Source organism: Mauremys mutica, chromosome 1 (assembly GCF_020497125.1).
Source record: "Mauremys mutica isolate MM-2020 ecotype Southern chromosome 1, ASM2049712v1, whole genome shotgun sequence".
NCBI classification, from domain to species: Eukaryota; Metazoa; Chordata; order Testudines; family Geoemydidae; genus Mauremys; species Mauremys mutica.
The window spans coordinates 235889754-235903301 of record NC_059072.1 but is presented as its reverse complement, the minus strand read 5'-3'; the positions used below and the strand labels follow the sequence as shown (position 1 = coordinate 235903301).

General features: G+C 40.6%; 1 protein-coding gene across 2 annotated transcripts in view; it reads right to left on the bottom strand.

Annotated features, from left to right (window-relative positions):
- Positions 1 to 13548, bottom strand: part of NLGN4X (neuroligin 4 X-linked) — a 296593-nt gene that overhangs the window by 104474 nt on the left and 178571 nt on the right. For both annotated transcript variants that reach the window (XM_045001047.1, XM_045001054.1), the window contains exon 3: positions 13389 to 13541. In XM_045001047.1, the coding sequence (XP_044856982.1) occupies positions 13389 to 13541 (153 nt within the window). The remainder of the gene's footprint in view (positions 1 to 13388; positions 13542 to 13548) is intronic.

The window sequence follows — 13548 nt, the reverse complement described above, 5'->3', positions numbered from 1 at the left end:
CCCACCCTCTATCCCCACCTTGCCTCAGTGTATGGCTGCTGCCAGTCATTGTCTAGCCCCACGTCCTGGGGCAGACTGGAGTATCAGCCAACTCATCACTGGCAAGGAGGGTTTGGACCCGCTGCCTTGGCCTACCACTGGGCTGCCCTCTGTAACCCCCAGTACCTGTTAGCCCTTCGCTAGGCCACAGCCTGGGGCTTTCCAGGCTGAAGCTCCCCCGGCTCCTCAGCCTTTCCCCAGCCCTGCTTCACTCAGGTATCCAGTCTCAAGCTCCCTGCAGCTAGGCCCTTCTCTCTCTGAAGGCAGAGAGAGACTGTCTGTGCTTCTGGCTTCCCTGGCCTTCTTATAAGGCCCTGTGGCTCAGTTTGGGGCATGGCCCCAGCTGCAGCCACTTCCCCAATCAGCCCAGCCTAAAGGCTGCTTTCTCCAGCCACAGCCCCCTCCCAGGGCTGTTTTTAACTCCTTCAGGGCCGGAGCAGGGGTCCACCCTGCTACATAGCCCTAATGGAAAAGCTAACAGCTTGGCTCTTCTGCAAGCCTCAAACTGCTGAATAAGCTTTAGGGTAGGGAAGGCTGTGCTTCCCAAACAGCCTGGCCCTGCCCCCTATCTGACCCCCACCCACTTCCTGCCCCCGACTGCCCGCCTCAGAATCCCTGACCCATCCTGCTCCTTGTCCCCTCACCGTCCCCTAGAGACCCCACCCAAACCACCACCCTGGGACCCCACCCCTGCTCCCTGTCTGCCCCAACCCCTATCCACCCCCCCGAACGCCCACAATCCAACCCCCCATTCCCTGCCCCCTGACCAGCCCCCCAACCTCTGCCCTGACTGTCCCCAGGACTCCCTGCCCCTTAGCCAACCCCCCTGGCCACAGCCTCTTACCCCCGGCTCCCTCCTCACCCAGAGCCTCAGCGCCTCGGCTGAACAGCTGCAGCGTGTCTCCGGCGGGGCCTGAGCCGTGTGGTGAGGGGGCGGGGCTGGGAGCTCATGCCGAGCAGAGGCAGCTGAGCTCAGCCCGGAGCTTGCAGCCCCGCCCCTCACCACGCGGCTCTGAGCGGGGCGGGGCTCAGGGGCCCCGCCGGAGACACGGCGCTTGATGTGCTAAGGCTCCAGGAGAGGGGCGGAGGCGGGAGCCTCCGCTGTTCTCTTGGGGGCCCCTGCGGAGCCCGGGGCCCAGGGCAAATTGCCCCCTTTGCCCCCCCCTCTGGGCGGCCCTGTCGATACTCCCCCCCTAGTGTAGACCAGCCCTAGGATTTCACCCATAACATTTCTTCTGGGTCAAACAAAAACATTACGAGCAATGTAATTAAATATTGGCCTTTGGTTCTCTTTCCTGGCTCATATTTCAACCTGGTGCTTCCTGGAAGAAAAATAAACCTTCGAAAAACTTCAAAAGCCTGTAAAAATATTTAATTCAAATCCATCCACAGACAATGTACTGAAATAGTAGCTGGCTTTTCATATTTCCTCTGCCTCTTTTGTCATGTAAAGTACTTTTAAGCCTTTCACTTCCTTTGACAGTTGTGAAACCAAATTAAAATTTAAGATTTCAGTTCAGTTCTTATGGTCCAATCTGACAAGAAAAGCTTATGTATGCAAGAAAAAATAAAAGGAACAATGAAAGTAAATAACAGATACTATGGGCAAGATTTAATGAAGTTAATGGAGCTGTTTTGAATTATGGTAGCTGAGGATCTGACGTGAAGATCAACAGAAATAATCATGCAAACCCATTGTAGTGACTAGCATGACTCTTCCAAAAAGTGCATACTGGTATCCTGATCACAAAAACAGGGATTTCTTGTATGACACTTGAGCAGCAGCATTACAGAATTTTATTATCCCCGAGAGCTAAAGATTTCCCATATTTTTGTTTACTCTTTGTCTCCTTCTCTTTCTGAAGTCCTGCAGAGAAGATTAAAACTCCTTAATTGCCAAATATGAATATAATCTCCGGTTTTGTAGGGGGTATCTTTACTATCATCATCATCATCACCACAAGACACAGCCAAGTGAAAACCCAAGCATCCTTGCAGCAGCTTCCCTTAATAAGGAACTGACAGCTGCCAGTAAGCCTTTACAAAATGTAGCTGGAAGTGTGCTTATGTGAATTTTGCTGCAAGCCACCTGTCATTTTCAAACACAAGTTTAGCTTTACATGCCTTATGGCATGCACCGTATCTTGTACTCTGGTGTGCCCGCCAACCTCTGGTAAAATCCCCCAAACTGCAAACTTTAATCAGGTTATTTCTCATCAGCAGGACAAAGAAACCATAATTAGAAGAAAAAAATATCATTGTGGTCAATAAGTTCTAAGTGACTGCCACAAAATTTCCTGCATAACTGCCTCCCGGTCATCATAGGCTTAAATAAGCATGAAAGGGAAATTGACAACTTGATAATTTATAAAGTCTTTCTTTTCTGCAAGATTACATTTTTGAGAGACACGCTGGAGTAGGCCAAGTCCTCAGAAGCATGAGTAATCAGTAACTCCGTTTGTTGCCCCCTAGAACTGATGCTGAAATCCTGTAATTGTGAAAAGGGCAAGTATAACTCCAGGTTTAAATACATCTGCCAACAGCAAAGAGGAAATGGAAGGTTGTATAGCAGAAGTATTATTTCTGTTTCAGTGTTACAGATCCTGTATTAGCCAGGATAAACAGGTTAGAATAAGTATTACTTACTTGAGCTTTTAAAGTCCTTTCCCCAATAACTTGTTAGCTCATTTTATAGTCATAGTAGGGTAAGCTCAAAAGCTTTTGTCATTATTACAATTCTTTTATTACTGATTAACATGATGACTGTAAAGCAGTTCTTTTTGGTTTATAGCAGGTTTTCACTGCTATCAAGTCAATTCCTGAATTTAGTAACACTAATACAAAACCCTATAATGGGTCCAATACAGTCATTGAACAATAAGTGCCAGACTTTGCTCTAAGCTATTCATACATACCTACCGTCATCCATTGGTACAGCAAGAGTACACACAAAAACAAAATTTGACCCTAAATTTGATCTTTTCTTGTGGATTTTTAACAAATGGCAAGAATATGTAGGTCCTAATTACTGAACTAAAAATCAAATACAATAATAATAATAAACTGATGTTGAGGTTTAAAGTGTGATTCAACTCTGAAAAGTGACTCTAAAAATAATATCAGGAGGACCTATATTTATTGTGGCACAGTGAGAGATGCCAGAAACAAAAGGTGGTTCCTGGGAGAAGGTTGTAGACAGAAGAGCAGCAAGAGGGGTTTGCCAGCTGCCGCCCCGAAGTGAGAGGGGTAGGGCTTGAAGGATGGAGAGGGCTGAAGGCAGGAGGAACAGCAGAGGGAGATGCCTGCTGACTCTAAGCTGGAAAGCTGGAGCAGAGAGGGCTGAAGGAAGGGGGAGCAGCAGAAGGGCTGACCCACTCATGTCTCCTTGCGGGACAGCTGGACCCTGCAGAATGGTGAGAGGACCAGGGTGAGTGAAAGATGCACCCAGCAGAGATGCTGTAGGAGTTCCTGCTGGGAAGAGTGGAGTTGCACCCCAGATGGAAGGGCTAAGGTGTCTGACCAGGCAGAGGGATGGAGGGATGGCAGAAAACACCGGGGTCTGGTGAGAATGAAACTGCGTTTTAAGGAATATATGTGCTGAGGGTGATATAGACTATGTTTTGAGATGCATGTTATGGACTGCCTGCAGTATTGTTTGTTAATAAACTATGTTAATGGATCTGACAGTCAGTTTCCATGGAGTTACTGGGGACTCAAAAGGGCAATTGAGGTGAGGGGCTACCTGTAGGCCCCTAGGAAGCACCAGGAAGAAGCCATGAGTTTGCAATAATTGTGTTCACTCATGCTTATATACATCTATTAATATTTATGAATAGCTGGGATTGATGAAGGAATTTTTTCTAATATGGTTTGAATCATGCAAAAGTGTAACATGCAAAAATGTAATGAATTTTTATAAGACTGAAATGGCCACATAATGCATGAGTAGCAGAGCCTTGAGTGATCTATATTATCTTATCAAAAGTATTTTTAATATTTTCATCATGGCATCATTTGTATGAAACATACCACAAAACATAACACTTTTTAAAATAGATAACTGAATGATCAGTATTGATATGACTGAACTTTGATAAACTTTTTGCAAACAATGAATGTTGGTGGTCTGGAAAAGGTCATGAATATCAAAAAACAGTGGGCCAGATTCTCACTTGGTGTAAATCAGCATAGCTCCACTGAAGTCAATGAAGCTGTGCTAATTTACACCAGTTGAGCATCTGTCCAATGTATTTAAGAGGACATGCTCTTTTATGCAGCACACAGCCAAACTTATTTCTGTAGTATGTCACTGAAACAAATAGTGTAGATATCAACCTGCACCAATACCCCATATCCATATACTCCTAAACTTTGAGGGAATTTAACAGGGATCAAAATAGCATACCTGGACATTTGGGCTGAATGAAAACCCCCGTCAGAGCAACCCCGAAAGCAACCAAAAATTATATTTTGCAAGTATCAGAGGGGTAGCCATGTTAGTCTGGATCTGTAAAAAGATCTCTGGAAATTTCCATTACATGCATCTGACGAAGTGGGTATTCACCCCCGAAAGCTTATGCTCCAATACGTCTGTTAGTCTATAAGGTACCACGGGACTCTTTGTTAAATTTTGCAAGGATTTTTAAAACAGTTGGGGCATTTTATAACCCATAGGGCAGGTCTACACTAAGGGCGGGGGTCGAACTAGGGTACGCAAGTTCAGCTACGTGAATAGCGTAGCTGAACTCAAAGTACCCTAGTTCGAACTACTTACCCGTCCAGACGCCGCGGGATCGAAGTCCGCGGCTCCAAGGTCGACTCCGCCACCGCCTTTTGCAGTGGTGGAGTACCGGAGTCGACCGCGGAGCTTCCAGAGTTCGAACTATCGCGTCTAGATCAGAGTTCCAGAGTTCGAACTCACCGCGTCGACCCGGACGGTAAGTGTAGACTAGCCCTTAATAATATTTGCAGTTAAGCAACCTAAAGGCACAATCTGGAACATATTGAAACCAAAGGCAAAATTACCAATAATCAGGCCCTTAGAGGTTACCCCAAAAGCAATTACAGCCGATGAATCAAGTAAGAGACTGACTGCCTGAATGTGGCAGCAAGGAAATTTTTTCTTCTTGTATTATAGCATAGTACAGTTGTCCAGGTATTGGAAAGATATTTGTTAAAAGGACTGTTGCTCTGATCCAGTTTGTCAAACAATATATTCATTTAGCATTGAAGATATTTTTGAAGTTAGGCTCCTCAATCCAGAGTTGAGCATCTACATGAAAGTGGTTTGCTTTTCAAAAGTGCTGAACACATGCAACTCAGCCCTTCAAAGCGATTTATGGAAGCTGAGTAAATCAGGTCCCCTTTATGTTGGTGCCTAAATATTAATTTATGACTGTAGCTTTGGGCACCCAACTTTGAAATGTTTGGCCTATGCACACAAACATCTACATATATAAAAAAATAATAAAAAACACACTAGGTCTGTTTTGCTACTTACAAAAGCCCACTGAAGGCATAGCAACAGATTTTCCTTTATACAGCATGGAAAGAAAGAAAATGTGAAGAGAGCTAGAGACAAGAATTAGTGTGTTCAGATATATATATAAAGGAGCTCATAGTGTACCATTCAACACTGAATTGCCACAATCCAGATTCTTTGTCTATTGTTCATTCTAATGCCAGACTTTCCACTTCATTTGACAGACGTCTGTGAAAGACTCCTCTTCTGGGAGTGTGTTTGGGGGTTTGTTTGTTTTTAACTCTAACTGGCATGAGTAGCTGGACTAGTTCACTGTGCCTGGAGAAAGTAGAATTGGCTGCACTCAGGTATAGGGACCTTCAGCCAAAAATTCTTGATCAGTGCCAAGTTTGATAATTAGCTATTCAGAATCAACCAAGCAATTATGTGAAGGTTTTCAAAACTTGTCAGGAGCATTAAAGCTTTAAATGGTTATATATCATACAGGCTAAGCCACAGGAAAATGGAGTACAATTGCATGTGCTTCTAGAGATATATTACTCTGCTACCATACACTTACTATGTGACAGGAATATCTGTGATATTAAAAACCTTATAAATCTATGCTCAGTACCTTTTGCTCCAGTAACTCATGCTCATGCTGCCTCTAAATTCCACAGTGCCCAGCCCTTTCAGTAAAACAAATATCAGGAAGCCAAGGGTTAAGCAATAGGACATTTCAAAGATACAGAACCCAGACATCCAACGAGGTAAGAAGATGATTCAGTGAATTTTGTACATCTCTAATTTCTACGTTTCTATACTGTAACCAAAACACGAAAACATGATTCAAAAATTCAATGAACAACATATATCATCCAGCTAATGCTAATGGAAGTTATATCATGAATCATCAATACAAATTTACATCATCAGTAAGAATGATTCAGTTAGAATTTGGAAGTAGACTTGTGGTATTGCTTCAGGTCATAAAATAACCATGACAACTGGCATTAACTGACCCCATTAGTGACACTCTCATAAGACAGGCCAGGGATTCAAAAGGTTCAGAGACCTCCAGTTTAGAGCTGAGGAATATAAGTGAGGCAGCGCTATACTCACCACATTCAAGTCCCTCTCTGCACCACTTTCAAGTCCCTCCTCAAAATTCTGTTTTGCTGCGATGCCTACATAAAACTTCACAACCGTTAGGCTGCTCATATACACAGACCACTTGCTTATCATACTAATATTATCTCATTGTTTACTTGTAATCTTCTATCTGTCTGTATCCATCTGCTGTCTCTTGTCTTGTACTTAGATTGTAAGTGCCCTGAGCCAGGGACCATCTTTTTGTTCCATGATTGTACGGTGCTAGCACAATGGGATCGTGGTCCATGATTAGGGCTTCTAGGTACTATGGCAATACACATAATAAATAATAATTTATCTTAAAACAATCTGCCCTCTAGAAGGGGCAGCATGGAGCTGTTCAGTCCCACCACATTGCTTGCTCCCATGGGGTGGTAATCTATCACTGGCCCATACTCGTAGCAGTTCATTACCCAGTTCCCTGTACCAGTTCAGCTCTGCCCACTTCCAGAATGGGGGAAGGGAGGTGACATAATCAGCCCCATTATCCCTTAACACCGCCAATGGAGATATAGGAAGGCCATATGATAGCATGTAGGGAAAGGACCTTCCTCCCTGTTAAAACCCCAAGACCTGGTCTACACTATAAAGTTTTTTCTGGTGTATTTGTGTCTCCTACATGTCTGGAAAAAAAAATCACACCTCCTAGTCAACATAGTTATGCCAGCAAACCTCCAGTGTAGATGCAGCTAAGCCAACAGAAGAGTACTTTTGTCAGCTTAGCTAATGCCATTTGGGGAGGTGGTATTAGTATGCCAACAGAACTCCTTCTGTCATTTTATGCTGGACATCTACGGGGGTTGGAGGGGAGGCACTATGCCAACATAGGCTCTGTGGAGGAGAAATGGCATTAGGTGGGCATGCAAATCAGGCCACAATCTGGGCCTTTGAAGACAAACTGTAGACAGTGCTACAAACCAGCTTTTTTCAAAAAAAGCAACATTCACTTTTAAAAGAAGCACGTAGCCTCTGCTATTCTTGTTCGCTCTCTCGCTCTCTCGCTCTCTCTCTCTTCAATCTGAAAATTCTTAAAACTTAAAACTCTGAGTAATTAGCTTTAGAACAAATGCAAGTCTTGAATTAAAGAAACCCATAAGGAATAATCCCAAAAGGAATAACAATTATATGTGTTAAATGAAAAAGAAAATTATCTTAAAAGTAAGTCTAACACACCCTAGGATACTGCTATGAACCTGTCAGCAAAAAGGAATCTGCTCTGCTCTAGATGTAACGAAGATTTTAAGTGTAACCTCTTAGTGCATATAATCCAAGTTGTGCATTTTGGCTGGTCACTGGAAATAAAAAATATTTTTGAAAAGAAGATTCAGGCTCCTTTAGAGCATTGCTAACTTGGGCATTTTTCTGAAAGCATACCGAAGAGTATCACTTCCAGAACATTTCTTCATAAACTAGCATTATGTAAAATGGGTGCATGAAATGGCATGTTACGAGCTCCCTATATGTAGCTATTCAATACTTATTTTGGTTTTAAAATCTGAATTTGTTTTTAATTTGGTCATATATATGACTTGGGGAAAATTAGTTCCCAAATTTCTACAACATACTATTTATAGCAAAGTAGAATTTTATTCCAGTTTTTTCTTAGGAAACCCACTAATTTGTCAGTTGCAATAGATGGGAGCTTCCTTCATCTATCAAAATAATCAGTGTCCTTCTCTAAGGACCTGATTCTTTTATATATAATCTCAGAATGGTCTAACACACTGTACTTCCACATTTTACAAGCTACATGTATTCTTTTATTCAATCAGTTCCTAAATATGGTATAATATTGAACATTCCAGTGGACCGGCTTGAACTTAGAAACAGGGCACTTACTGAGAGCTGAGGACACTCAACAACCTGTAAGAGTGCTGAGTAACATGCAGGACCCAAACATGGTTTATTTATTGTTGTCCATTAATAATGGAGGACCATGATTGAATACTGTTTTTTTCCCCTGGTAAAAGGAAAGTTTGCTTAAAGGAGAGAGCATTTAAAACTGAAGAATAAAATAAAAATCAGGTAGAGAAAAGGCAGGCTACTCTCATCTGCATGTTTTGGTTGTCTTCTTGGGGAAGGAAATGTAAAACTTTGAGTTGCTTTCGGAAATATGAAATAGAATTCATTATTTCCAACTCTGAGCATGTCTTATTTATTGCATTAGGCATTTCATTATATGCTAGTTTCCAGACACCATGTCATATTTCTAGAACACAAGAATTACAGGTCAGTCCTTCACACAAACACTAAGTTTACATTAGTGTATATTGTCTTTTGTGGATGGTGCTGAATATTTTTGTTTCCAACCATATGAAACCATTGCCTAGACTGTCTCTAATTTACATTGCACAAAAACTGCTCAAGACAATTCATCTTTTTGCTAATCTTAAATCTCTTTGGAGCTCACATTCACTGGGGATCATTTCCACTGCTTCACAAGCAAGGCTAGGACTTACCATGTACATGACTCACCACATGCTAATTCAGGTCATTCCAAAATAAAGCAATAATAATAGTAATCCCTGTTCTGTCTGTATCTGCTCAATGTAATACTGAAAACCCAAAGAGTTTGTAGGTAGGGAAGGGAAATCCTGTTTCTTGTTAAAGCAAAACATTCATATTATAAATAGGAGGAATCAACTAAAATTAATACATGAAAGTCCAGATGTATTGAATCTTAATATCCAAACTTCCACATTTACTGAACTTCTAGCACATCGCTGATGCAACAGAGCTGAAGCTAAGCTCCTGCAGAGCTCCATTTTGCCTAACTCTCCTGATACATTGAATTCCCAATTATCCTACGTGGTTTGCAAAATTTGGATTTAATTGAAACTCTTATAAAGGCAATATTCCTTCTGATCTAAGTTGAAGCAAAGGATTAGACCACGGCCAAGCTGTTTTCTATTTCATTATTTCTGGGTACTTCATTAGGGGTAGATTTTGATTAGCCCAAATATGACCTCAGAGAGGAGTAAAGGCCTCCTAATCATAGCACAACCCCATTAGGGCTGTTCACACTGTGGCTCCCAGTACCCTAAGGACTGCAGCCTTTGCACTCCCACTGCTCTGCACTGTGATCAAGTGGGGGCACGACAGGGGTAGGCAGAACCTCCACTCCGCAATCTGCCAGTAGATCTACCTGAACACACAGAGAGGCTCCAGTAATCTGCTTTCCTCAGAGAGCAAGAGGCAGAAGGATGGAATTGTGACCCCATGCCATACTTTCTCCTGCTGTTCAGATGGGCGCAGAGCTTCTACAGATAATTCTCACTCAGAGCTAAGCCTAGCTCTTAATTTCTTAGAGAAAAATAAAAGTATATTTGTATCACAAATGCAGTAATGGGGAGCCCTGTCTTCGTAGGGTTTATGGGTTGCTGTGACCCAACGACTGAATTTGTTATACAAATGAAGTTTGCATTATATCCACTATGGATGATTTCTGGTGACATGAGACTTATAGAATTATCATTTCACTTGTTTAAATGGTGGGAAATTGTAGTGAAGTGTGTGTGCAGACTGAAGTCTATGAAATACACAATTCTTTCCCATCTGCATGGTGTCTACATGCATTCTCTTAACCATATTTCTGGAATCCTAGGAGTCTATCGTGCATATACAGTAATAAAGTTTCCTGTTATAAGGGATCTTCTCCACATCTTATGATCTTTAAAAAAAGAGACAGTGCAACCACAGATTTCATGAACCACTCTTGTCAAATTTCAGCGCTGTGGTTATCACGCAGGAATTCATCAATGAGGCAGTACCAAAGTAAATGCAAATCACAATGCAGTAAGCCAAAAGTCTCTGTTATTTAAGATAGATAGACAGAAAGACATCTCTATGACTTTTGTTGGTATGCAGATTTTTAGAGAAAAGACAATCAGATAGATAATGTAGTTCCTACATGTCTTCTTTTCCTTTAATTTATTAAGAGATTTGATTGAAATACATAGATGAATAAACACAGGTAACTTCTACAATGGATTTTTTTTCCCAGGACCATTCATTCTGATGGACTGGGATATTATCCATATAATCCATACTGATATGTATTTTCTTTTTCTTGCATTTGATGGCATAATACAGATTAAAAGGAAAAAAAATCATGGGGTGAGAATCTTAGCAGTAACAACAAGAAGTACAAATTAAATTTCTGTAATATTCATCTGCTATGGGTGTATCCACACAGAAAAACCTAAAAAAAGTACTAAAACACAAGGGGGGAGGGGCGGGAGGAGAGACATGAAATGATTTAAGCTGCAACTGAATTGAAACTCTGGATCCAAATACTATCCTCCTCCCAAATCTGGAGCCATCGAACATCTAGATCTGTTATATGTAGCAGGAACACTTCCCTCAAAACAATTCAAATGAATTCATATTGTTTTCCTGAACACTTTTAAGTTTTAAAAAAAAACCTTAAAATCTCCTTTTTAAGTTGTTGGCACTTATTAGGTATTTCATTCTTTTTGTTTAACTCTATCTTTGTTTTGTTACTGAACGTACATTTTCTATGAGCTCATTTATTTGAAGAAATACAGTTTCTCTCTTTTGTTTCTCCACCCAATACTCTCTCAGAATTCTCTGGAGTGGGCCTAACATCTTCCATTCCAAATTGCTCTCCATCCAATATGTTAACAGAATCCAAATGTCCTCTTACGGGCTATAGTCAGATTACACAATGGCACAAGAAGACAGAAGGGAAGAGGAACAATTTGGTTTTGAAACATTTCCCCCTCCTATTTGCTTTCTGAATGCATCTGGGTGCTATATGCATATTCTGAATGGACCTTTTGCACTTTTAAACATAGGCCTTTTGGAACCAAAAATAAAATCTGTAGCATCACAAAGCTTATATTTACTAAGGTAGAGAAACAAGTTAAAATACAAAGTTCTATTTTTTGCAAACCCCTTAAATTCCTCATATTGTTTTAGATTGTCATACCAAGCTGGCAAGGTAAAAACACCTTCTCTCGTCTCTCTTCCATCTAAATATGGACAACAGGAGGTTGTTAAGATTTATAGAGGTAAATATGGCAGATTCTTCCATTTCCTCAGACTGGGATACATTTTTTTAAATATTCAGAATCATCTTAATCCTTGAGTAATTTGACATATAAGAAACAAAGGAAAACATTACAAAGAGAACTTTTCAATCATTCATAATTCCTTACAAGGGGGCACCCCTAGGATTAGGTGCATGGTTTGCATCCTCTCTGTTCAATATACACATGTGCAGTTAAAAAGAGGGTTGCATCTCCACAACAGTGCACTTATTTTCTTGCTATTCTTTATGCTTGAATTAGGTTTTGTGCTTTTATGTCCCTCAACTGTATTGCATATGTCCACCGAAGCCTTTTTGACAAATCATAGCTTTAAGTTTTAATGCTGCTTCTGACATTAAGAAACTATTCTTTCATATTTTAAATTTGAACAACAGATTGGGGGAGAGGGTATGGGGAAAAATTTCCATTATTCTGAGTAGCTGGAGATTTTTTGTTGTTTGTTTATTTGCTAAGCACCTTAACCATAGTACAACAGTTGAACCAAGTGAAAGAACTTCCTCCATTCCACACTAAGAACATATATACACAAAGCTGAGTTGCTAGTAAAATATACATGGTAAAGATCCCAGTAAGACCACACCTAGAAATATCACTGTGACTTACCTTATATGGTCACAAATGCTGAAGATATGTAAACTCTAACAAAAATTATGAATCCATAGACTATATTCTTCACCGTTTGCATTCAAATTGATTTTCTAGGCCTGATCAAGGACACTACTGGCATGAGTAAAGGTTTGCCTTAATTTTACATTGAAAAATGGAATATGGTCCTTGCATTAGGAGCATAATACAGTAACAGAAGGAAGAAAAAGGAACATTTCAGGTAGCTTAGTAATATCATAGCTCAAAGGAGCTCATTTTATTGAATCTAACATTTAAAAATGATGCCAACATATTGGGCAGGCTGCTCTTGCCTATGAGCAGCAAAAGTAACTTCACTCAACATATTAACTCAGGTGTATGGAGAAATCATTCTGTGATATTCATGAAAAAAAAATATATCACTCCTTGACATTATAGACCTTTTTTGCTGCAACCAGCTCCACCAAAGTGAACATATTCTGTATTAGTATAAAATAATAAAAATCTCCACTTCTGCCAAAAAAAAAAAAAACCCAACAGCTAAACACCCCTTATGTCCTTAACACAGTGTTAGAACTCTGAGGAGTGATACTTTTTGCTGACTTCTCCTCTTCTTTATATGTGAAATGGAGGAGCTTTTGTATGAAAACACATACAACTCAGAACTGGTGAAGTCACTGAGCCAAGAGCAGTAAAATGAAGTTATGGTGACATTTTAGATTTATGAGAATATAGCCCCTCCCCCCCAAAAAGTAATTTTTGTTGAAGGTGAAGGCAGCTGTTTATAGTAAGGGAAGAATCAACATAGTTCAGTTAACAAAATCTTCACAAAATATCAAAAGAGGTTCAAAATTAAATCAATGCAAGTAATACGATTAAAATGAGAGCTATGCACCCACAAGTATTTTCTTTTTTACAACACAAAATTGGTCCAAATATTCTTAAAAGAAGTTGCAATAGATCAATGGATGCACTCAACAATAAAACATTTCTATCAAATTAGCTAGCTAAATGGAAACGCCACCTAATTATGACAATGCACATTTAGTACTTTTCTGTTTAAGAAATGAGTCACTTACCTAAAACCCCCAGCCTGTAGTTGAGGGTTACAACGATGACATTTCCATAGCTTGCTAGAATGCTCCCATCAATCATATTGCCAGTACCCTCCATGTAAGATCCCCCGTGGATGTAGACCATAACGGGTTTCTTGTTGTTCTGATCATGAATGTCTGGAAA